The sequence below is a fragment of the Patagioenas fasciata genome, chromosome 12 (genome assembly GCF_037038585.1).
Source record: "Patagioenas fasciata isolate bPatFas1 chromosome 12, bPatFas1.hap1, whole genome shotgun sequence".
In the NCBI taxonomy this organism is placed as follows: domain Eukaryota; kingdom Metazoa; phylum Chordata; class Aves; order Columbiformes; family Columbidae; genus Patagioenas; species Patagioenas fasciata.
Window position 1 is genome coordinate 13672736 of NC_092531.1, and position 25884 is coordinate 13698619.

Sequence of the window (25884 nt, forward strand, 5' to 3'; positions counted from 1 at the left end):
AAAAAGGATTACTCATTTTTACCTCCGGTGTCAGTTTTTCCCATATGTGGCTTTCTTCTAATACAGGTAAGTCTTCATCATGATCTCTCCCAGCATGTCCTGTGGTTATTTGTGGTTGAGGATATTTTCTCAGAAATTTTCTGATTTTAATAATGTAATCAGTTAAAATATCTGCAGCCTTCTGCAAGAATTCATCAGGTTCTGTCAAAAGCATCCAAGGTATCAGTTAAACAGAAAAGAATACCACAGCGTTTCTATGCTTTGCAATGCCGAATGCGTTCTGACTAATACCCAGAGCAGCCCTGAGGACGGAGCACATCGGCTCCCAGCACAGCCTCACCACGCAGAGCTGACACTGCCCAGCGCTCCCAGCACACTTCAGGGCACGGCCACAGCCCTGGAGGGCTCCAGAGACGTCCCCCTGCCCTCAGCCACATGTTTTCCCCTTCAGACACAAGTTTACAAGAATTTTTTTTTTAATTAATTCAACCGACTATTAGTCGGATAAATCCCATTTAAAATGCAGAGACATCTAAATGTAACATTCATTTAGTAAGAAACAAAGGCTATAAAGACCATGTAGGAAAAAAACTATTAGGAATAAGAGTTAACACTCTGCACCTTCTACTACTGGAAGAAATCAGTTCAGCTTAACACATATAACGTGTTGGTCCTCAGACTAAGCAGCAGCTCTGAGACCCAATTCAGACCCAAGCAGCAGGACAGCGAGCGTATGTTGGGCCATGTCAGCCCACTCCCCACAGCGTTCTCCAGCAGAACAAAGCTGTCCTCTGCAATTCTGGCATTTCAATACTCCACAGCTGTGAGTCTCTTCTTGTAACCTTTTGGCTCTAGTTGAATGAGCAGCATCTCGGCAGCAGTGCCAGCATAACCCACCATGCACTGTCACCTCCAGCCACTGCTCCTTGCTCCTGTGCCACCCCTTGGGTTACGCTAGGACATGTCACCATGTCACCACACAGTAAATCAGACTGGGAAGTGCTCCAGATAAAAAAATAACCTGGCAGGCTATTATTTCAGCTGTATCAGTTTCTTAAACTAGTCTATTCCGTTCCACAGCCACGTAAATATTTGTGCCAGAATATATCAAGTGGTGGCACTGGGAACAGAAGGAGCAGCTAAGGGATAAGCTCATGCCATTTAACTGCACGACCATGAGTATCCAGCAAGGGCCTGACAGCCCTGTTCTGCCAGTCCTGTGCATCCCAAAATGATCCCAGTCACAGCGCCCTGAGCTGAGAGCCTGGTCAGAATTGTCTGGCTTAACAAAGACAATGGATTCAGATTAATTTCTTGTGTTTCCCCTTAACATCTTTCATTCACTTAATTCTATTTTTTTTTTTCAATTCTAGGCAAATTTAGGCTTTTAGTTTAAAAGATTACTTGTTCTTACTCACCTAAACAATGACAAATTACATTGCTGTATACAATTCCAAATGAGTAATCTTACCTTCTGTGTACACAAAAATTTCTTCAAGTTGCTTGGTAAGGAAAGTCAATGTGAGGTTTAGCAGCTGCTCAGAAAAGTGAGGGTCCATATCGTTTTCTTTGATTGCTGAGTGAAGTAAGTTTAAAGCTGGCCTCAGCTCTTCCAAATCTGCAATATTTAGGGAAAAAAGTTAAAACATCTGCATTCTACCATATAACCGATCACATGCATCTAAAATTTAAGTTAAAAGTCATAGAGGTATGCTATAAAAATCTTCTAAAATGTGTCAAATGATATATGTAACATGCTTTGCCTTCTTATAAAGAAGCTTATAACACAAATGCCAATACCAGAACACAACAAAAAACCTCACATACTATGCACCATCTCTCTCTTATTTTACAGAAGTAGAGAAGTTGCAGTATAGCAACATCCAAACACACAAGAGTACAGGCAATTCAATCTGCTTTTACACGCAGCCACTAACAGAAAGGCAATAAAATGGAAAGCTCCACACAGCTGGAAGTATTTGACTTACTTTTGAGGTAAGACTGGGACACAGTGCCAGCAGACTGCTCCGCTCCAGGGCAGGGGGCAGCCAGATCAAAAAGACTTTCTTTGCTTTTTAAAAACAAGTCTACTGTGTCTAGCTGACGATTTTCCAAACCTGCCTAGAGAAACATGCAATAGAACAATTATGCACAAAATGTACATTGTACACTTACTGCTAGCATTTTTCTTTCATACTCAATAACAAAATATACATGCAGAAAAAAAAATTTAAACTAAATGTGAAACACCTGTAGCCTGAAGTACCAAGGTGACCTGTTCAGTGCCCGCCATGCTCCTTCTGCTTTGCAGAAACCCTGCCCCATATCTTCAGAGACAAAACATTAATCTAACCATTAATTAAGAATTTGATTTTAAATAAAAAATAAATACTGTGAGAATCAGGACTTTGAATATGCTTACAGCAACTGAAAATTGCTGCACCCCTCACCCCCTCCCTTTCTATCACACTCTTTAAATAGAACCAGAAGAGCTCTACCAAACACCTGCAGCTGAGCTCCCTCCCCATAATCACACCTGCAAACAGATTGAATGGGGTGGACAGAAGGAGTTTTGAGCACTGCTTGGCTTAAAACTTTTCTTTTTTCAAATGTGCATTTACTTTGTTGCTGTATTTCTTCTTTTGGGTTACTCATCTGGGTTACCTGGGGTTTTTATTGTTTATTTAATAACTAAACCACTACTTTTTGCCCCCAGGTTACTGAGTTATGCTCTTAATTGTTTCTAAAATCACCACTAGCATAGCTAAAGTGCACTCCTTACTTTAAAGAAGTATCTTTTTACCTGTAAGATACAAAACAGATTTTTTTACCTCTAGTGCGTGTACTGGAATTGAACACTGTTCCCATCCATTGAGATGACAAACAGAGTCTACAATGCCAGCGCTGCCATAGATCATCAATCTATTCAAAAACTCTTCTTGAGTTAAGCCAAAGAGAACTAAGGAGAGACCACGCTCTGAAAAAAAGAATCAAACTATAATTAAAGCCAGGTGGTCAGGAAAGAAGAGCACCACAAACAAACAAACAAAGCTTTTAGCAGAAGCCTACATCAGAACAATTACATAATATCAAAAACCACCTCACCTGTCAGAATTAGACATAACGGCACCTCTTCACTGCAATCCACGTAAACGCTATTTTTACCAAAGTGGTAATGTGTCACATCTTGTGACTCCAAATCCCAGAGAGCAAGAGTCAGTCCCTGGTCATTGGTTAACATGACAAACAGGGCGGTAACGCCGGTTACCAGTTTACACTCCAGTTTCACCACTTCTTGTGGTGCTGCCACGGGGATTTGTTTCCATTGCCGTCCTGCATTGCTGAGGTTTGTACCATAGCTTTGTCCTCGTTTGGAAGGGGCCCACGTAACAACACGCGGAACAAAAGCCACCAACTTTTCCGAATTCTCATAGAATTCAGGGTCATGCACTTCAAGATGGGTAAAAAACTGATACCAAGGTAAATTCAAGTCATCCGCCAAATCTGGAGAACCTGGTTTTCTTCTCCTTACTGTGTCACGCAGCGAGGACAAGTGTGCCTTCCAGGACCTGGGGGGAAAGAAGTTACCTGCAATACCGGCAATGCAGCTAGAACAATTTTTAAAGTTTCCTCAGGTAAGTAATAGGCATTTTAACCTTACAGATTCCATCCATTCTTGCATTTTAACCTTAACATCTCCTGTTCATTTCTAGTTATATACAGTTTGCAGCCAAGTTGAATGATCGCAGCTGCATTAGCCAATAACGGCCATGAAGCTGAGCATTTTTAATAGAAAATTTTATTTTTCTCACAGAAAATGCCCTTGCCAATTACATAAAAAAGTAGAAAGAAATTAATTCTAGAATAGAGTATTTATTTTATTCACATCAAGTTATAATAATTATTAGTAGTAGTAGTATTAATACCTCTAATATTAAGGGCCACAACACAGTTAAAATGTTTTATATGAACACAAAATATTTTGAAGTCCACATGCATTTCCCTGTGCTAAACATCCAATAAACTGTAAAGTATTTGGAATACAAAAATCTGTCAATACTGGTTCAAACTAAAGGTAACACCCTAACCAGGAATTACTACTTGGAAGCTGTCTGATGGCATATTTAGAGTTGTCTTGGCCCATTTTCTAACATCATCCTAACATTCAAAATATTTAAAGCAGAATGAGCTGCTTTATTAACCACAACTACAACTAAAAAAAATAATCAGTAGTTTATTGATCAATGATGTAAAGGAGGCAAACCCCAGCCTGTTTGCAAAAGTATTTTGGTTTTGTACCTGTCTGTGCGGAAGGGCCGTGCCAACAGCTCCATGCTCCGGTCAGAACTGGACAGGTCGTCCTCATCCAGTCCCTCCGGAGGCTCCACCGGCAGATTTTCAGGATCTTTCTTACAGAGCAAATGCCCAGGGAACTGTCTGTAAAGAAATCAGTATTAAACTTCACCTCCCTCAGATGACTTAAGAATTTTTTTCCTTCATGTTCAACTGTTCCAGGAGCTACCAGAGAAGGTGTTTTCTCTCAGATTAATAGAATTCATAAAAATGTATCCAGGTAAGCCATCAAAACCCGATGTTATTTCCTTTGAGGTGGACAACACCTCTAAATTACAACCTAGTCCTAATTTACCAAGCAAAATCAGTAAAGCTGTATCAGAACAGTTTAATAATCTCATACCCTACAGTGTTTCTCAAAGGTGCTACCAGCCATCACTGGCACTAACTGACAGCACGTATCCTAATCTTCCTAGAAAAAATAGGAAGACCAATACAAAGCTTTTCTATTTGTTAAACTACAGAGCATAAATTGGACCAGATAATAATAATATGCAATCTTTAAACAAATATAAAATTTCTGCTCTACTGCAGAACTAAAAAAACCAGCTGACCCCATCTCAATTATTACAGGACACAGATTAGGCACTTTTTAATGTCAGTTGTACTCAAAACATTCCTTTCAGAATTCTGCTGCAAACACACCTGAAGTACATGTTTAGATCCACCGCAATGGCGCAGCTGGAAGAGCTGGTGACCACAGCAACACTGAGATCTTGCGACATTGTCACAGCAGCGAGGGGCGACGTGACAGTCGGGCTCCTGTCCCCAGCCTGCCAGAGCGCTACGTTGATGTTTGCCAGATTTGCACCATCAAAAGAGTCAAATACGTCTTTAAACAGTGTCAAAGAAAACATCAGGCCTCAGATCGTCCAACAAAAAAGAAGTTAGAGAGGGGGAAGTGTGGCGGATACACTCGACCCTCCTGCCTGCCAGCCAAACCAGCAGCAGTTTGGCCCAGGCTCCAGAGGGGTAAAGACCAAGAACTCCCTCCAGGAGACCCACAGGGAAGCAGGACAGCGCACTAAATGCCGGTGGTTTCTGTGCGCAGGGAGTCTCATGCAGACTTTTCCTACTGTATGCAATTTGACTATGAGTCAACCACTTCATTCTATAGATACAACAGCCTGGATGGGCCTACTTTGAGCTCTCCCTGCTAAATAAGGGAGCTGTATGGCAATGGTTTTACTACTCAGGGGTCAGTGGATGAGCCCCATTTAAATTCAATATTAGTCATTTAGCTTAAGCAGATGCATACTGAGTGTAATGGATTATTTAGAGATATAAGGTTGTATGATTTTTAGTGTACTCTTTGATTCATGTTACTTGGTAGACTAGATTTGCTAAAATTTTAAGCTGTAAGTTTCTGCTTGTATTTACCAAAAGTAACCATAGACAACATTAAACCCTTGCAAGATGAAGTCTAACTTGCATCTTGCAGGGAAAAATGGGACTGACTGGGAAAAACAACAATCCAAGGCTAACGTGGAGACATCACAGACATCTGGAGAGCAGGACCTATTTTTGCACTTTGCTGAGAAGAAAGGATTTGTCCAGACAACACAACACCTTCAAGGATATGGACCAAAACCAATGTCTGCAGCTGAACAAAACAAAGGGCCACATGGAGTCAGGGAAAAGGGGTCCAATGGGCAGTAAGGGACCTGGAGGTGAAATTTTGCTGTTGGATTGAATCTGGGTGTGAATGGTCTGTAAACATATAAAAGTTTGTAGTTTTCTATGCTTGGGCGGACCTCTGCGCAGGTACCCAGCTTGAGCCAGCCATCTTGCTATTTTACTCTGTTAAATATTTTTCCTGAAAATTTTGTTTCCTGGAAGTCTACTTTGCATGTGGTTATGGGTCTCCCCTGAAACTTTGCCTTCAGAGCTCTAAGTGCAGTCTCTGGAGCGAACAGTTATCAGGGGAAGAAGAACCCTGAACGTTTGCATTGTGACGGACATATGCGTCACCTGAGAGTTTGCCTCCAGAGCTTCAAAACACAGCCCCTGGAGCAAACAGTCCTCAGGGAGAGAAGACGCCTGGAGATTTGCTTTGTGAACGAATACACGTGCCTGGAAAGAAGGTAAGTGATGTTTGGTTTGGTATATCTCCCCCATGCAGTGAATAATAGAGCAAACCCACCACTGAACTCTTAAAGGTCACGCTTCTCTTTAAAAAAATCTAAGCATTGTTCTGCAGCAAGCACAACCCTAAAATCACTCCCCTGCGACAGGAAGATGGTGAGTTTCTGTTAACTTTGTGGTCCAAGCCAATCTCTGCACAACCAAACGTTCAGAATTTTCTGTTTTACAAGAGCGTTCTAAGCCCAGGTAGGATCAGAAGTGAACTGTGCAAGGTGCTGTACAAACTCACAGCTTGTGCCATCTCAAAAGATCTAATTTCTACTTAGAAGTGAAATGGGACAGATATATATCGACAGTTATAAACTTAGAGGGAAAAAGTAACTGTCTTTATTGCATTTTTCTACGTATGTGTCAAAAAGCTTTGACAAAGAGCAGGTTAAAGCTGAGCATCTTGTGAAACAGCCTGCCAGGTCTGACCTTCGGTTCTTTGGAACACAGAGACAGGTACCTGATTTCCAAGCTGGGATTCCCTGCGTATTTGTTATTTCTAAAGGATCTCATTAAGAAAATCAAGACTAGTGACAGTGGATGTGAGTCTGTTATGCACAGATCTGCAGATCAAAACCACTGAAAACATTTACTCTGTTGTGAAACAGATTTCCAGTGTCAGGTTGAAAAACTACACTTAATACGACTGGGGCATTTTTTTACTACACTAACAACCACTTTGCCACACAACCCCTTCACTGAAAGCATCTTCAAAACAGATGCCTGAATTTCTTTCAATAAACTTTTGCTTAACCTTGACAGAAAAGTTACTTTGTTCTTTCAGCTCATTTACACTGGGAGATAATCTCTGCTGCAAAGGATACAAATCCAGCCAGAGCTATCTAAGAGAAACAGGATCCCCCTGCAAAAGTGTGTATCTGTTATTCTGTCCAAAACTTGTGGTGGCAAATCGAGGGTGAAGCAGTCGCACGTTTCCAAGAGTGAGTCCTGTCCAGGAAAGGTGAGATGCACAACAACGAACTTATTGAGCAGAAGTCTGCATTTGTTGTCTCGAAAAGACAGTATCCTCAAAGAGAAAATTGAAGACAGACCTGTAAATTTAAAGATATTTTAGGATTATAGCAGTATGGTACTTTTGATTTGTAAAGATATCTCAAGAAAACTACAGCTCGAATTCATTGCCGCTGCTACCATCTAATGCAAGCTGGAATTGAAGATGGGAGTGGCATGTGTTCTAAATCTCACTTTCTACATCGGAAGCGTTAATTTTAGAACAGTTTCCTAAAACAGTGCAGGCTTTTAAAGCGGACAATACTATGAAGAACACAAAAAATCATCACAAAATAATATTTCAGACTGAACTGACAATAGAGACTATAATCTTCGGAAATCTCTTAGCATAAAGACTGCTTGCGAATACGTAAAACATCAGCAGTGTAGGTCCTGGAAAGACCGTGCACTCTTAACTGCACACTGCAGTTGCACAAGCTTCAACACTTGAGCAGTCTTGACAGGATCAGTGAGAAGCCCTCACTCTACCCTTTCTTCCCATCCGTTCCAACATAAAATGGAAAGTTTGAGGTAGCAGGGTTGCATTAATATGTTTTATTAGAGTTTATTTTTAACTTTGTATCATCCAAACGCCTTACCCTGCAACAGTTTTAATTCTCCCTGACAATGTCGCCTTTGAATACAGAAATGTCTCTATTGTTTTTCAAGTTCATTATTACTGCTATTGATGACTTTAAGTGAGGCCATAGGACTGAACACCAGGGAGGTGTCACATACTGTCACACTGATTTAGTTTCACCAGCTGAAGCAGAATTACACTTGTAATAATTTCAGATATGGAACACATGAAAATTTACTCACTAATGTTTTTAAGTTCAAGGAGCTTTTTAAGTGTGTCTTCCTTACAACTGTGCAGGGAAATCGGGTTGTATTTTCCATCTTCTACAGTGATTTCATAGACAAACAGTTCATGGCTTTTACTAAGAGCCAGTATTTTTGTCTTTGCTGCTTGCAGATCATCTTCAGATTTCTCCCACATGAAGCTAAAGACACAACATTCAGTATGTTTATTGACATCATTCTTTTTCCACATTTCATAATCTGAACAGTTCTGGAAGCACGTTAATGACAGACAATACAATTTGAATTGTTTGCAGTAAAGATTCTGCTGCCATCCCCTTCCAATACCAGAACACATTTCATCCCTAGCAGAGATTGCAATGCAAGGCAGTGCTTGAGGAATTCCCCCTCCTCTTCCTCTCAAGAGCACAGGTTTTCTATCCTTGTGTGTTTGTTTCCTTTAGTCATCCATGGCACGTGCCACATGAGTGATGCTCTGCTCCAGGACTTCTTTTAGGAGGAGGAACAGCAGCACTGTGGGCTGGGGAGAAGCAGAGCATATTGTCCATCTCAACACGTTTGGCCTCCCCATTGCTCGGGCTGAGAAAGTCTATAGTGTCTCTGTACAGCCGCTCTCCTGGCAAGAGGGGAGCTGGCAGAGGACACAGCTCAGAGGGAAACATGAGACCACAGCAGTGGAACAGTGTTGGTGTTGCTTGACAATGCAGGCGTTTAGAAATGCAATGTGACTGTGTTTTGACTCAGCACTAAAAGCTACTACAGCAAAATAAAAACATCTCATGTGACTGCTGAATGTCACACACCAGAGCTTCCCCCAACCAGCAGACAAGGAAGTCAAGGAGTCAGGGGACTATGAAGTTTTAAGTCAGCAACCTGACAACGCCAGACGAATTTTCTTCTTTTTCTTTGATCTACAGCAATGATTACACCCACAAACTTAACAAGTAAGTAGATATAAATCAACATCTCCTCCAGCAACGGGATTTAAGCGGAGGGTGCCCCATTGCAAGGCAGGGTTTGAAGGTTCCCAGCCCCCGCCGATCTCACCGCAGCAGGGCGATACCGGGGACCCCTCCCCGGGCTCCCCTGCCCGCCCCTCGCCACTTACTCAGCCCAGGCTCCCGGGAGGACGCTGCCCCGGGCCCTGCCGCCTCCGCTCGGCACCAGCGGCTCCAGGTAGATCCCACCCGGGACCAGGAGGCTGCCCAGAGCGTCCTGGTCCCTGCTCAGCCGGACCAGGGCCGCGTCCCGCAGGGAGCCCCGCGCCTCCCCCGAGAGGGCGGCCAGCAGGACGCACAGCTCCCGCTTCGCTCCCGCCATTCTCCTCAGGCAGAGCCGCCGCCCCCGGCCCCGCAGCGGCTCGCCGCCATCTTGGACGGTGAACCCTTCCTTCGGATCAGCTGACAGCGCTAGCCAATGCCGTGGCGCGACTACAACTCCCAGCAGGCACCGCAGCCCAGGGCCGGCGGGCAGTGGAGCAATGCGAGGTGGGAGTTGTAGTCTCCGTGAGCTCAAGGTAGGCGACTGCCGCCGGGGGCCTTTATGCTCATCACAGTACCTGGGGTCGCGGTTCTGCTCACAGCCGACAACGCTGTCTGGGCTTTCTGAGCCCCCGCGGGCTACCTGCTCAGCATCCCCGGGCAGCGCAGAGAGACCCCCGGGAAAGGCCACCCCGGCAACACTGAGGAATAAACACGCCCACTCCCAAGCCCCCGGGCGGAGTATCCACAGTACAACCCCGCCCATAAGCCATGAGCTGCCTGACCCCGCCCCACCAGGAACTTCCCGCTGGCGGCGGCGGCGGACGGTGGCCGCGAGGGCCCAGTTCGCGCTCTCCCATGGCGGAGCGGGAGGATGTCGCTGGTGCTGGGGCTGCTGTCGCACACGCTGAGCAGGGTGCTGCGGTACTCCGGGCTGCGTAGGGGCTGCCATGCCCCCCGAAGCCAGACCATGGAGCAGGACAAGGCGCTCGAGGTTTACGGTGACTGTCGCGGGGCTGTCGGGAGTTCAAGGGTCGTGCCTTGGCTGAGGGGCCGTGGGATGAAGGGTCGTGAGGGGCCTGCGAGGGGCTGCGGGGTGCGGTTTGTGCGGGGCCCTGGCGGGTTCTGTGTCCCCGGGTGTGAGGGGGGGATCCGGCCCTGGGCGGGGAACCGTGTCCTGGGGTGTGTGGGGCTCCCGAGGGGCCGGCTGCCCCGAGTGCGGGACAGGAAGGATGTCGGGGTTATGTGGGAACTGGAGTCACTGCCAGGGGTGTGCGGTCACCCTTGGGGTGCTGGGGAGCCCAGGAGCGCTCAGGGAAGGGCCAAGCCCTGGGTGCTGACCGGCTCTCCCAGCCCCCGGCCAGGGCTGCAGACGGGGATGCTGTGACCTTGGGATGTAGCGAGTCCCACGGTCATCGCTGGGATCTCCGATGCCGCTGCTCCCAGCTGCGGGCAGGGCTGGGCGGCTGCCGGGCTCGCTGCCCCTCGCGAGGGCACTTACCCTGGTGTTTCATCACCTGAGGCACATGAGGAGCCGGACACACCTGGGAAAGCGAGTAATTCCAGACAGGTCAGCCGGACAGCCCAGCAACATGGAGGTTTCTGTTACGGAACAACTGAGCTTGTTGTAAAACGTGGAGGATTTCACCTCTGGAAATGCTGCATGGAGGATCTTAGAGGATCCCGAAAACAGTGCCAGGCTTCAAAGTTCTGTTATTTTGTAGGCAATTAGAAGTAGAGTGAGGATTCTATGCAACACTGTGCACAGAAGAGACACTTTATCTAAAAATAACAAAAGAGGAAACAGTCAGTTTTGTAACTCGAGTGATGTTGAGTTATAGATACTTTAAAACAACAGTGGTTCCAAGTAATAATTTGGGTTATGAACCTTCAGCATATAAGTAGTCTGTTGATTTCAGTTCATCCAAAGGGTTAAGCTTGTGCATGATCTTTACAGAACTAAAGCGTGTGCCTGTGTAAAATTCATTTTGAAAAGACCAGAGACATCCATGAAATACTGCTGAAATAAATCAACTTTAGTATTGCTCTCATTGCTTGAAGTAATTGATTTCTTGTTTAACTGGGCCTTTTCACATGGAACGAATTCAAATTTTAAAAATAGAGGAAGAACTGTATCAGAAGTTACAAGGAAATGTGTATGTGAAGATACTTCTCTTGTATGCACATATAAAGTCATCTCAGATGAACAAGAAGGTCATCATAGATTTATTCCAATGGAACTATTCTAATCTTATGAATAAAACATCAAAAGTCATTTCAGTGAGAATTCCTCTGCTTAAAATCAAGTGGGGTTTGATGTTGCAGGCTCAAAAATGTTTTCTTTAAGTAGTTGTTCTGTTTTCATTGAGGTTTGTTTGGCTTAGGCTTCAGCAGTTTGCTAAGACTGGAAGCAAAAGGTGATACTAGAGACAGAACAACAGAAAAAAGGTGAAAATACTTTTTAGTTGTCTGACAAATGAGGCTACTAATGTGTTTGCTGGTGAATATTCTAATAAAGCTGGGCAGTTTGTTTGCTTGTTACCTTCATGATCCCCAATGTAATTGAGGGGCAATTACCAGTTCTTCGGGAAGGCAGAACAAACTGTTTTCTGGGTTTGTAACTCAGCAGCATCACAGTGTAGACAGAAAACCAGAAGGTGGGGCTTCAGAATGATCCAAGCAATTGTCTCCTTCCCTGGAAATAAGGGGATGAGCCTCTGTTCTCTCATTCTTCCCAAGTTTTGTTCTATGGTTTGAGCATCCTGAGAGCGATTGGAGCAGCACTGGCAGGAGGGTGAGAGCTCTGAGGAGGTGAGTGCCAGCAGCCAGAGCTTGCACAGCTGCACAAGCATGAGTCTCCTTGCTCAAGGGCCAGGGACTTTGGGGTGTGTCTGTGCGGACAGAGTCCAGACAGACCCGAACTGCCACTCCTGCTGCTGGCGGCTTTTCTGCCTGCCTGCGAGGGCCAGAGTGACACCAGAGTTTCGCTGTCGAAACAAGTGTCTCTCCAAGTTATGCCTGACAGATGTGAACAGGCTGGAGACCCCATCGTGGTTCCTTCTCTGCGACATCACTCAGCAAACACCTTGAAATGCAGAGCCTTCTGTTTTCAGGCCCTTGGGAAACTTACTGAATTCATACGCTCTCTTGTGCATCGTACTATAGTCAAATATTGTTGCTTTCGAATATCACTCTAAAACCTTTTGCTCTATGGAAAAGCAACAATAGATGTAATTGTGTTTCACTGCATGATGAAATCTCCTTAAGCTAATCCAGAAGACACTGCTTCTAGAAAAGGCAATGCTGCTTATAATTTTCTGTGCAGGTGTGTTAAAACCAGTTGATCCCCACATTTTACAAGCTAAGGAAGTGCCCACTGATACAGATAATTATGTGTTAGTGCATTATTTTGTATTGGCTTTCCTTAAGATGCCTTCAAAATCTTACCTGTGAGGCCTGGGCTGGAAAGTGGAGAGAAGCAGCTGAGAAGGAAACCTGGTTTGTCTTGGTAGTAAGGTGGATTTGGAAAAACCTGAAAAGCAAGCAAACCTGTCTGAAATACAGCATCAGTGGGTGTCTTTTGGATAGGCTGATATTATGTGACCTTTAGTTCTGAAGTTCCTACCTACCCTTTAGCAGGTGTGGTTCGATTTCTAGTGTGTCACTGACATTTCCAGCTCTGCCTTTTCTGAAGAGGAGCAAAAGAAACAATGCTGGGAAGGTGGTTTCTAATGAAAGTACTTTTTGTTAACTTCAGGATAGCTACTTGATTGTTGGTCGCTTGTCTTCTGCTTTAGATATAATCCGTACTATCCGAGACCCGGAGAAACCAAATACTCTAGAAGAACTGGAAGTGGTGACGGAAAGCTGTGTTGAAGTGCAAGAGATCGGTGAAGATGAATATCTGGTTATCATCAGGTTTACACCAACAGTACCTCATTGCTCTTTGGCTACTCTCATTGGTAAGATTTCTGTTTCATTAAATCTGTAACAATGAGCATCAAGTTAATTTTAGGTTGTCTGAATAACAACATCAGACTGAGTTAAAATTCAGAATTGCTTTGCTAGCAGTTTGACCAGGAATTTCATCTTGAGAACCCTACTCGTAATGCAGACAAACAAAACAGAAGAAGTGTGGGGACATTCTTCTGTTTTTATTGAGTTAGGGAAACTCTTCAAAGAGAAGCTCTCAAATCTGGTACAGAATTCCTTCTTGATATTCTCCAAATTATTTTAGTAATGCTAAATTGAAATTTTTTAAGCTCTTTAATTTAAGAAAAAGTTAAAACTTCATGATTGTTTCCCCTGTCTTTCTCTTTCCTTGTGGACTATTCTCCACACATGTACAAATAACCCCACATGCAATCCAAGAATACAAAAAAAAAAAATCCAGAGTGTTAGGGGTTTGAAAGCAATTAAATTGAATGAGAATCTACACTGACTGGTTTTGCTTCTTCCTTATTATTTATGGTGAGATCACATCTGAAAAATCATGTCTGAGATCTTTGGAATGATTTGTTTAAGTGTACCAAGGTTAGAAACTCTTACCATTACATATCCATACTAAAATTTCTCAGTCTATTATAAAGATTTAAGGGAAAATAAGTCTTTAATTTAATGAAGTAGTAGATGTATTTATGCCCAAATCAGCCTTTGCAGCTTTAGGTAGAAAGTAAGGTATAGCTAGGAAAGCATCAGCATGCCAAACAATAACAATTTATTCCTAGTTTGACCCTGTTGGAACATCAGTGGGTTGAGGATCAATGATGTACGTGTCAAATCTTAAACTGGGATCTCGCTCCCAGAGATGAACCACAACCTCCTCTGCTCCGTCTGGACATTAGACACTAAATACTGAAGTTCTGAGCTGGAATAGCCCCCATGTCACTGCAGGCTTGTGTTCTTCAAGTGATTTATGTTGGATTTGGCTTTTAATAAATGTTAGAAACTGAACAAAGTGTTGTTCTCAGTACAGATGAGGCCACAGTGGCAGCCAGGACACTCTGTCAGAGATGTGGAAGAAAGCTGGAAATGGAGGATTTGTCTGTGTTTAGTGTTTCTAGGAGGTGTTCAGAGACCAGAGACCTCCTAAACTTGTAAGGCAGGTATGAGCTTAACTGACCAGCTACACCCAAAGGGTCAAACCACAGATTATTTAGTCTCTGTGGTTTGTGCTGCTCAGAATACAAAAGGAGACAATAGTAAATTATACTGGTGGGTTTTTATTCCTAAATATGGATTCTCTGAAAATGCACCTCAAACCTTGAGTTTTACAAGAAAATCTCCCATGTGTTTTGTCTAAACAGGCCTTTGTCTAAGAATAAAACTGCAGAGATGTTTGCCTTTTCGACATAAGGTAAAGTGTCTGTTCTGGAATTGCTTTAACCTCTGTGAATCCTTGCCAGGTTCTCTCGGGGTGTTTACTGCAGGATGGGGTAACTCCCAAGCTGGGGTTGAGGACGGGCTGTTTTTAAAGCTTGTCATGTGCCAGTGTAGCACCTGGAAGGGGCTGTGAATAACTCTGCTTCTTCCGTTCCTTTACAAAAGCCCAGTTGTTGCTGCAGTTCTGAGCTCCCTGTGCTGCCGGGGCTTTCCTCACCAGCTCGCATTCAGTTCTTGCTGGGTGGAAGAGAGGCTGTGTTCAAACCCGGGGTTACAAAGAGTCAAAGTCATCCTCTTGCCATGGGGAAAATGAATTTGGCCTTCTGCAATGTTTCAATATATCTAAGCATCGTAAATATAAAATATTAATAGTTACTGACTCCACTGTACCTTTTGGAATATCTGAGTTGTCCCAGCGGCCCGACCCTTGCGAGTGAGGTCTGCTGCAGAACTGTGCTGTCAGAAACCAGCCCCGGGCAGCTCCACTGCCTTGTGTGGGCATCGCCCAGCCAGGACAATCTCCAGAACAGGTTTATTAGAAGAGTTCAGAAGATTGGGAGGAGATTGTCTTATGACTGTGATGAATTCCAAGATCAGCTCTTGTCATTCATCCCTCTGTGAACATTTTTAAAAGTATGAATTACATGCACTGTATGGGTATTGTACCATTTTTTTTCTTCTTGTAACGTGTAGATTTAATTGTTCATGTATGCATCTAACATGAACAATCTCTCCTCTAGCTGGAAATCTACATCTCTGAGGGTACACATTCCACAGAGGAAGACAGTAAGTAGAGCTTAGGAGTGAGTGTGGCCTTAGCCCTTGGCTCTGTGTTCCTTTGAGAAGCCCTTTTCTTCCTTTCCTCTCCTTTTCAGAAATGAATACCTTGTTAAAGCTTTAAAATGAAACCTGTAGATGAGGTTGTTTCAGAAGCTGTATTGGTACTGTGAACATTTGCTTCTTGTTGGTTTGGTTTTTTAAACAAAAAACCTCACAGTTCTTGAAGGTGTTGTATTTATAACAAAAGAAGTTGCTACTGTGCTGCTGAATAATTAATATGAAGAACTTTCTGACTGGTTGACCTTACTATCTTAACACCACCATCATAACAAAAATATTTTAAACATTGACTGAGAAACATATAAAATGTAGAGGACACCGAAATTCCTTCCAAGCTGTAGCCAGCTGCTTTAACCAGCTGTGAACACCTTTGTCCAAGAAACGTCCCAGGCTTTTGGATTCTTAAGCATTAGATATCTTTGTATGGGGAAAATCGGTTCTTGGAATTAAAATTATAAGAAATTGAACGTGGACAACTCTGAGTGCTAATTTGTCACAAATGTCAGACTTGATTTTAAGACACGTCATTAGTGCATCTTAGATTCTTTTCCTAAACCAGAAAAGTAACACAAATCTTGGTTTCTGGTGGTTGTTTTTTGTGACTGAGCTTTCATTTCCCTGTTAATTCTCTGTCCTGTGAGCACTGACTCCCGAGCACCCTCATGTTCTCCTGGGCTTGTCGTCCTTCTGTTGTGCCTGGCACACAGACACGCAACTTAAAATGTCTGTCTGTCCAGTGCTTGATAAGTTATTGTACTGATTTCAGTTTTTGATATTACACAAATAATATCTTCCACCTAGAGAAAATAGAAAAGTTGACACAATGTGCTGTTGTTGTATGTTTTCTCATCTCTGAGCTGGATATTCACTGGCTTTGGAAAATCCCTCTTGCATTTGTCCCGTGTGTAAGTTACACTGCAAACTGCTTCTGACTCAACTTTTCATGTGATGTTTTGCAGTCAACAAGCAAATCAATGACAAAGAGAGAGTAGCAGCTGCGATGGAGAATCCCAACCTGCGCGAAATTGTGGAGCAGTGTGTCATGGAGCCCGACTAGGAGCTGTAATCGCCACCGAGTTGTCATTTTGATACATTTCTAAAAATATCTGTTTAAAAAAATAATCAAGGCCTTGAGTTGAATACTTGAGTTCTTTTTATCTTCCACATGTTTTTTAAAAGAAATTGTTTATAAGATAGATTTAAATTATGATTAATTAGTCTCTAAAATAAAGTGAAGTGTATAGTGTTAAGAGTTTGTAATTTCTGGTGTCCAGAGAAATATTTTATGATTAAAAACAAAACAGCACATCTGTACTGCCTTCTGATGGACATTGTGATATAAATTCAGTTTTGCAAGTTAAATTTCTACATTGTTTCAATCACTGCACTGTAAAAATAAAACCAATTCTTGTACTGAAACACTGCTTTCTGAGTTCAGAAATTTTCTTTTTTTTTCTTCTTTAAGCTTAGATTTAGATTTTAAGAGAAGGAAACATTTCATTCAACTTTCTCATCTTTGATAAACACATTCAAGCTCAAAATAATTCAGAAAAAGAGTTGGGAACCAAGGGACTGGACTAGAACAAGGTGGATTTTTACTGGGACACTATTCTTGGTAAATATTTGCAATTGTTTCCCTGTTAAGCACGTGTTTCTGATTCTGGAGGCTTTTATTGCAGTCACCCTGAGGGTAAAGCTTTCCTGCGGACAAGATCTTGTCAGTATGATCCTTTTTTTTCTTATGACTCACCTGCGATGTGGAAGGTGAGAGGATCCCACAGCCTCTGTTCCTCTGGTTCCCCTGTCCTGGTTCTCTTCACTGCTCCCTCGTTAATCTGCCATCAGCTGTCCTGTGTTTTCTCACTGGAGAGGTTCCCTGGGCGCAGTTTCTGCTGCAGATGTGGACCTGACCACAGATTTACCTTTCCCCGAAGAATCAGGCAGATATTTAGAATCACAGAATCATTTTGGTTGGAAAAGACCCTCAAGATCGTGGAGTCCAACCCTTAACCCATCCTGGCACTACCCCACATCCCTGAGAACCTTGTGGCCCTGTGCTTTTCATGAGAGATTTAAGGACCTGCTCCTCCGTGGAACAGCGATGGCTCTGGTGGGCTTGTAGTTGGCTAAACGGTGAGAAATCCTTGGGGTTCATTGCAAACAGCTGTTGAGATTTCAGAGATTTGGAGTCATTTTAATAATCAAGCTTTCCTGAAGGCATGAAATGATTGAATGGGCTTCAGCTGGGCTGCACATTATGAAGAGCGGGGGCGGGGGGAAATGTTTCTCCTTGTAAGACAGTTGTAAAACAGTATAGCGCACGTGTCACAGCTGTGCCAACAAGAGCTCATCTCCTACTTTGAGTGCCAAAGTTACCTTAAAAAAAAAAAGAAAAAACAAAAAACAAGACGGGGGGACGGGCAAGAGAACAATCCCCCTTTTCCACAGGTTACTGCGCATCTGCAGAGCTGTCAGTTCCAGCATGTATGGAAAATTACTTTCTTACATTCCAATACTCAGCTTCAATTAAATTTTACTTACATTTCCCAAGCCCTGCAGCAGTGAAGCCGTATCATGGTGGCAGAGAAACAGCCAGCGAGCAGGTCGTGCTGTCAGCCTGCGAGTGGAGGAATGGGTCAAGAAGCGGCACATTGGGCAGGATTTGAGGTGCCTGAGGGCCATACGATGTTACTCCAAACCCAAGCAGACAGGCACGTGTCACCTGTCCTCGCTTGCTATCAAGTACTAAAGTTGCCCCTTCCTATTATTAATATTTTGCATTTACAATAAGGAGAAGCAACTGCAGAGGGCAGCAGGCAGCCACACAGCGCTGTTCTCACTGGGAATCGCTGTCTGCAGGGCGAGGAGCATCCCTGCCCAGGGATCTTGGTCCACACATTCCTCGGGCAGCTTTGGCGCTGGGCTGGCATCTCAGGGGGCTGGAGGGGCTGGGACATGCTGGGCACTGGAGGAGCTGATGGTGACAGTGTCTGGTCTGAGCCATGACAGTTTCTGCAGGTTTTTGGCTCTCCCTGCTCATGCTCATTGCTCCTCTGCCATGCAAAGGGATTCACAGCAGCTTCTGTTTGGCCAGCCAGGACACAACATTTGCCATCACGTCTCCAGTCCCAGCTCAGTGGGCTGCCAACCCTTGCGAGCGAGGTGTCAGCTGGGGGTGAGGGGATGGTGTCGGTTGGGAGGTAATGGGACCGTTTTCTTCCTTTCCTACCACTCACACCGCGAGGGCTCATCCTGCCTGACGGCAGCAGGGCTGTGACAATGGCCCATGGGGCTCGTTTGCAAAACTTCACATGGGGGTGTAACTATTAGTCACTACAGATGGAAACAGGGATGTTGCATAGAGAGACAGAGCTATTATTAGCATATAGATATTTTTTGTGAAACTTTTCTGTGTAGCACAAGGGCTAGAGGTTTCAAGAACAAGAGAAAAATTTAAAACTCCCTTATTCTTAGCTGAAGAGGCACAGATGGGTGGTGTGAGCTGTTCCTGGTCTGTCTGGACTTTGCTGCCTCCTTGTGTGCTCAGATCATGGCGAGACCACATCCCTCACCAGTCACCGCAGCTGATGAGGGGCTGGTGACACCTCTGGCTCCATGGGGATTAAAATGTTCCAGCTGAGATCATCTGGTCAGCACCTGAGCACTTGGGTAAGCTCTGAGAGACTGCAGAACGCAGGTGCTCTGACAGGGCAACCCGGCTGCTTCTGGAGCTGCGGAAGTGTTTTAAGACTTATTGTTAATAAGAGACACAAACAACCTCCTCCATAAAATGCTGCTGCTTCCCAATTAATGAGCTCTCAGTTCCTTCCTGTCTCCAGCTCTGGAAACGTCTGGAGGTGACCAGGGGAGGCACAAGGTCTCTTTTCTAATCAGGAGCCAAAAGCCTCTGGGTCCTCTTGAAGAGGCTTTCAGGAGATCCTGGTGAATAAATAGAAGGAATAGCACAACATGAGCTACAGGTTATTGTCCAAACACCTTCCTCATGCAGGTTTTCCTGCGATGCTGCAAGCAGGAGGAGTCTCAAAGTTCTCCCCTGGTTTAACACCACTGGCCTTGGGCTCCTTTCATGGTCACAAGCCTTCTTCACGACTTTCTCGCTGGATACCAGCCCAGTTCTTTCCCACATTTTTCATTGCCCACTCAAAGGGCGCTCTCACATCTTGTAATTTTTTTTTTTTCTGAAATCACACCTGCCATCTGTCTCCAGAAAGCTGGGCTGGATCCAGCTCTGCTGACGGACATGGTGGGGACACGGTCAATTTAATCCTACCTCCGACAAGGGGGGAGGAGAGGGGGCTATCAAAAAGACCCAGATGGAGGTGGGAGAAGAGTTGGGGACCCTAGTGCCTTCCCAGGGCTGAGCATGGCAAGCCTCAATGGCACCTCGATGTCAATGGTTTGCATGGCTGACCTGTTCCAAAATCGGATGTTTGTAAAACGAAAGCACAAACTGAAAGTCTACAGAGAAACAGCAACTATTTCACGGAGGTTTTATACTTACAGTTGGTCTTGAAAAAGAGTCCTTTGGAAGTTCAGTTTCATGCATGTCAGGATGGTTTGAATGGGAGCCACAGCTGCAGGCTGGAAAACTGCAAAAACTGGGAGGAAAGGTCTTTCATTTAAGCCAATATTTCTGTAATGAAAGTCCTCAACTGACCAGGTTTAAGTACTACACTGAAGGAGCAAGCAGCCTGGCTAAGGGGATTCGTTCACCCTGTGTTTGCACCAAAGACAAACTTAAACTGTCTCTGCTTTTGTCCAACCTGCCCATGCAGCCCCTGTGCATCCCGAGCTGCTCAAACACCCTCCAGCTACCAAGCCACATACCAGCCAAGCATTTTAAACTTGCCCTTTAGGGTTGATCTGCTACAGAATCAAATTATTGTTTAAATTAACTTCGTCAACAGTTTCTCAAGAATGAAGGGTTTTCCCTCGTTCCAAATCTGCCTTCTGTGTATTCATCATCTGTCAGTCTGAAAGCTGACATGTGAAACCTGTGAGCAGTTCTTTCCCTGCTCGCTAATTACCAGCTGGAGATTATAATAGATTTCAGGAAATGTAGCTGAAATCCTCTTTTAAAAACATATTGTTTATTGTTTCCTTTGTGGAAAATAGAGGAAAAAACTCCTTAGGAGTGTCTGTCAGAGCTCAGCGCTGGGTGTTTGGGGGGCTGGAGGCGCGGGCCAGGGAGCTGGAGAAGGAGGTTCAGACCCATCACTTTTTATTTCCTAAAGCAACTCAGCCCGACTTCCAGGGCAGCTTGGGCATGGATTGCTGTGGGAACAGCTGGAGCGGATAATGCTACAATCCAGAGCTGAATGCAACCTCCCAGAAAATTATTGGAAAGGCAGTTTCCAGTCCTTGTGAAGCTTTATTTGCCTCAATTTCTGTTTGTAACTTTCTATATTTGGGTTGTGTTGGGTTTTATCTTTTTAGACTTTTTCCATCACTCAGAATTTTGTCTTCCCCCTCCCCTCAGCTCTTCCTTCCCTCACAAGCTGCTGAAAGCTCTGGGTTTTGGTTGTTAAAGCCATGAGCTCACCTTGTGGAACATCACACATCTGCTTTCGCAATTGCCTGTCCTAGCCGGGGTGACAGTGAGGGCTCTTGCTGAGTATAAACCCATATGCGCATAAATACCTGTATTTATCTATTCTCCACGTATGTGCAGAGCCAGGGGCCAGCAGGTCTCTGTCACCCTCAGCTGCCTGGGAAGAAAGTACAGTCTATGCCACGCACCCCAAAAAAGTGTGAATGATATAACATTTTAAGAACAACTCATTTGAAAGAGGAGTCATAGCTCTGGGATGGTTGCTGTTGTAATTAAGTTTGCCTAGATTTGTAGAAATGTACATTCCTGCCTTAAGAACCAGCCCTTGGCTCCAGTTAACCAGTGCAGATGTCCAGCTGGTGCTGGGAGGCAACCAGGCTGCAGGGACAACATTCCCTGTCGCCTCTGACAGAGAAACCAAATGCTTTTCAAATGGGCCAAGTAAACCCGAGCGGCCAAAGGTCGGGGAGACTCTGACCCCCCCATGGCCCCAGCTCACAATGCGGGGAACCCCCTTTGCTCTGTGCCAAATGAAGCGTATGTGCTCTGCAGCGCTGCTTCTCAATGGGGTCTTTCTGAAGTAATGAACCAAAAGTCTCTTAGAATGACAAAGCGAATGCATCCCGGACCCCGCGTATCCTGGATCTGTGCTGAAAAGCATGATTTGGAGCTTTTCTTCTGTCTGCACTGGTCTCAGACAGGGCTCTTTTGGATGGGGGAAATGCTCTGCTGGGGGCTCCGATTGAACACGTGTGTTCTCGGCGTGACCACCAAGATGAACCGATGTGCAAAACTGGAGCAGGTGTCACCTCAATGCAGGGGCTGAAACCTTCGGAACTGTGAGTCACCAGCACTTACCCATCGATCAGCTCATGTCTCGGTCACACAAATCCCAGCTGCAAACAGCCTGGAATGATCTTCAGATGTAAAGTGCTTGCTGCTTTCTGCCGCAGCAGAGGGTAATCACACCCCTGCTGCTGCCAGTGCCTAAACTGTCTCTACTTAATTACATTTTCAGCGAAAAATCCCTTGAAATACCCCAAGGAGAAGAGAAAATATGAAACCCTTCCATTTCCTTCAGTAACTGTTTAATTTAACACACTCAAGAGCTATAGCCATTAAACCCCAACACATTTCGAGGTCATCCCTCGGCAAAACCCAGGAGCGGGATGAAAGCTCGGACGGATGGTTCTGATGAGAAGGAAAACAGGACTGAACACAGCCATTCAAAACATAAAAAATTTACACCACATTGGAAAGGAATAAACCACAAATGGTGAAGCCATGGCTTGTGTTTTACATACAACACTTCCTCCATTCTGGGATGGAACGTTGTTCCCGACAGCCCAGGTGACACAGAAACACGCCCTGGGCTCGGCCCTTCCCCGTGCCCTGGCTGCACACAGGGCTGCCTTCGGGCTCTCCCAGTTTTTGGGCATCCTCTATAGCCCAAAGTGTCATATGGAAAGGAATTCCTACCTAAATGCTCCTGACTCTCCTCTGGGGACCAGCTTAACAGCAAATTCTCCCTAAGACAGGGAGGGATTAACATACGACACCCCTGGACCAGGCTGTGCTGGCTGAGTGCCGCTCCTCGTACAATATCAAATATTCTAGTTAAAAGAATCAACTAATCTTAACAGAATTGAAGCTATATAAGCAGGAAAAAGGTCTTTAGCTTGTAAGAACATAGAAAAACACCTTAACCAACTATTTAACTGCTATGCCATAATCGCATACGGAAATCCCGGTGTGTGAGCACTTTGCTGCTCAGGGGGAAGGATGCGGCGGGGAATGCGCTGCCCGTCACCGGGATCCTTCACAAACACCCGCACGGGAGTGCACTGTTGGGCTCCAAACCAACATGTCATTTCACTCATGCCTTGGTGTCCCTGACTGTCTCTGGAGTGACATGAGCAGTGGCTTTGGCACAGACAGTCAGCAGAGAGGGCAAGAGTGTGGAGCCACCGCACACACCGCGAGCCCACAGCTCGGTGGGTAACTGAAGCCGATACTTTATTCCTCTGCCCTGTCTCCACTTCTTAAATTACAGCTGTTTAACTTCAGTGTGTAAACATTTTAATGCAAATTACAGGAGTGGGTTGCCAGCTTCAAGTCCCTTAAGAAAAAATAAAGCCTAATTCAAAGGGCTGGCTGTACTGGTGGAATGCTAGATGCTCACTTCATACATATAAAAATAATAATAAAAGTTGAGAGTTTTGTGTTGGCCTGCCAACACCATCAAGAGGCTGAAAATGTCAAATGATAGCACCACAATAATTTCTGAGAGGTCACCCCCAAACTATTGCTGCTTTTGGTTTCCCTTCCCCAAAGTGTTTCCCCGCTGGTTCCCCGGTGGCAGCGTGACCCTGCGGGACCTGCACCCCCAGCCCACACCAGACCTGGTTTTTCAGACCGATAGTTTGAGCACCATTATAGTGTAGCACAAATTAAAGAAATCAAGACTTCCCCATTTTCTGAAAGAGCACCGCGCAGCTCGCCGGGACGAGGCAGAGCCGCAAGTCCTGGCTGTGACCCAGTTCCCTGCGCCGTGCTGTTCCGGGAGCCCTCGCAGGGCCGGGCGCTTCTTGCCCTCGGGGACAGCCCTGTCACCTCCTGGATGCCCGCTCGTCCCCGCGGTCCCGGTCGGGCGCTGCGTGGTGCCCGTGCTGGCGGCAGCTCCGGCAGCACTGGAGACGGACTGTGGGGAGGTGGCACCTTCCCAGGATCCGCAGGGTCTGGCAGAAGCCGAACGTCAAGCGGTCACGCTCGCAGACGAAGCCTGGAGGGGAGGTCAGAGGACAAGGACAGCATTATTGCTGGTGTCACCAGTACGGTTATCAGGCGTTTGATGCAAAAATTGGCACGTGGTTGGCAGAGACAAGGACAGACCTCACCAAATGCAGAGCCCATCTTCATCTGGGTACCAAGCACCCTTGTTATTTCTGATTGCCGGCAGGAATAGCACCTCTGCTGCTGTCTGCAGTTCTGTGGCATCTTCCCAGGGTTGTGACACCACATGGGGAGCGGGGCTGAGCCCTGTGCTGGAGCCTGGGAGAGGTGACAAACCTCCCTGCATGGACACCTCTTTGTAGTCTCCAGCCCCTTCCTGCAATGCTGGCAGAAGGTGGTAGAACGGCAAGAATTCATTCATCTTTGCATTGTGTTTAGATTATTTGGAGAAGCAGCATCATCTGGTCTTCCTGCAGGTGTCTTGCAAACCTCCAAACAACATCAGCGCTCCTTCGAGGATGGGCTTTGTTTTGGGAACCGCTGCTCCAGTGCCAGCACCTGGCCCCGCTGTGGGGGCAGCGCCCGGACCAGCTGCAGCAGCACTGGCTGTGGGTCGCAGCCCGGCCACCCCCGGGCTGAGTCACACTCAGGCTGAGCAAACTGTTTGCAGAAACAGTTTCCTGTCTGCAAACAGTCTGGGAATCACAAATCCCTCCCAGGGCCGGTGGCGACACGTCAGGGCGTTTGGTCCAGCACTGGGGTTCACGGCGGGGGAGACGCGAGTGTTGCCCCAAAGAGACCTTGTCCTTGGGGTGCGATAGGTTGGAACATCATACCACCCCCAAATGCCCTCACATCTGCCACTGCATGCGAACCCTGGTGCAGTGCATCCTGTGGGATGGCATGGGACATGGTCAGGAGGGGACAGCCCTCCCTGCACCATCAGCAGCAGCTCCAGAAATCAGCCCCAGCAGTTCCAACGCCAGCCTGACCCAGCTCAAACAGGCTGCAGCTCGACTTAGTTACAGCGCCAGAGACCCATCACCAAATCTGCCTTGTTTATAAGCAGATATAGTTGGTTTGCTTTCATTTCTAATTTCTTCCTTCTCTACTTTATACCAGAACATGTGCAGCCTCCAGTATCTCACGCAGTTAAGACTCATTTAAATTAATCAGATCTCTCTAATTGTATCTCTGGCACAAGTGATTAAAATAAACGACAGGTCTTCTCTGAAAAATGGCAGTCGATGCTCCCTGGGGTGGGCATGAGGGGCTGGCACCCCTGGTCCCCTCACACTGCCTCTCTCCGGGCACCCTCTGCCTAGGATAACACTGAGGAGATGCAGAAACAAGGCAGGAAAATGAGCTTTTCTCTTTCTCAGGACACTTTTCTGCTGGGGAAACAGTGGTACCAAGCTGGGGGAGCTCTCGCTGCCTGTTGCCCCTCACCATCTCTCCCAGGCTTTGCTCGAGGAAAGGCTGTTGCCCCCGTTCCCACGGGGATGAGCTAGCCGGCAGCAGTTAATGCGAAGGACACAGCAGATACAGCGCAGAGACCTTTCCCCATCTGGGATTTCAATCACAGCCCTCGCTCCATCAGCAAGGAGGTCACCCTATTGGTCTAGAATTAATTTTCTATTTCAGTAGAGGTATTTCCTCTCTTCCTCTTGAGCAACAGCTATTTCTGCCCGGCAATAGCGTCTCTGTGCCCTGAAGAAAGCGTCTGACACAGCAGCTGCTGCTGGCACTGCCGGCTCTGGCAGCTGCAGATGGGCCAGGACCGAGTGCCAGATCCCGGCATCACCCTCCCGGGCAGGGGTTTGGTCCAGACCCTGGGTGCTGGGGAACAATGTGGAATTTTCCTGCTGGTTGAGCAAAATGGATGAGGAATTGCTGCAAAGCCCTGAGAGGGGCAGGCGAGGATGGGGCTCTGAGCAGCCTGAGCTGAGTAAAGATGTCCCTGCTCATGGCAGGGGTAGGACTGCATGAGCTGTGAAGATCCCTTCAGCCCAAATCCTTCTGTGATTCTGTGTCCCCAGACCTGCCGTGAGAGCAGCC

General features: G+C 45.7%; 3 protein-coding genes across 3 annotated transcripts in view; 1 reads left to right on the forward strand and 2 right to left on the reverse strand.

The window, feature by feature from the left end:
• Positions 1–9826, reverse strand: part of SPG11 (SPG11 vesicle trafficking associated, spatacsin) — a 34707-nt gene extending 24881 nt beyond the window's left edge. Inside the window, exons 1-10 of the mRNA XM_071813916.1 lie at positions 9428–9826; positions 8320–8501; positions 7311–7538; positions 4999–5185; positions 4300–4437; positions 3106–3569; positions 2832–2977; positions 1989–2121; positions 1472–1618; positions 23–201 (exon numbers count right to left, since the gene is read on the reverse strand). Of these exons, the coding sequence (XP_071670017.1) occupies positions 23–201; positions 1472–1618; positions 1989–2121; positions 2832–2977; positions 3106–3569; positions 4300–4437; positions 4999–5185; positions 7311–7538; positions 8320–8501; positions 9428–9639 (2016 nt within the window). The 5' untranslated portion in view covers positions 9640–9826. The remainder of the gene's footprint in view (positions 1–22; positions 202–1471; positions 1619–1988; positions 2122–2831; positions 2978–3105; positions 3570–4299; positions 4438–4998; positions 5186–7310; positions 7539–8319; positions 8502–9427) is intronic.
• Positions 9827–10082: 256 nt separating this feature from the next.
• CIAO2A (cytosolic iron-sulfur assembly component 2A) lies at positions 10083–16940 on the forward strand. The gene is made up of 5 exons (XM_065847884.1): positions 10083–10300; positions 13097–13261; positions 14606–14655; positions 15422–15467; positions 16481–16940. Exons 1-5 carry the CDS (start codon positions 10174–10176, stop codon positions 16576–16578), a joined length of 486 nt encoding a protein of 161 aa, XP_065703956.1. The 5' UTR covers positions 10083–10173; the 3' UTR covers positions 16579–16940.
• Positions 16941–22164: 5224 nt separating this feature from the next.
• The window catches only part of ADAMTS7 (ADAM metallopeptidase with thrombospondin type 1 motif 7), a 43896-nt gene continuing 40176 nt past the window's right edge, over positions 22165–25884 (reverse strand). Inside the window, exon 24 of the mRNA XM_065847111.2 lies at positions 22165–23875. Within this exon, the coding sequence (XP_065703183.1) occupies positions 23703–23875 (173 nt within the window). The 3' untranslated portion in view covers positions 22165–23702. The remainder of the gene's footprint in view (positions 23876–25884) is intronic.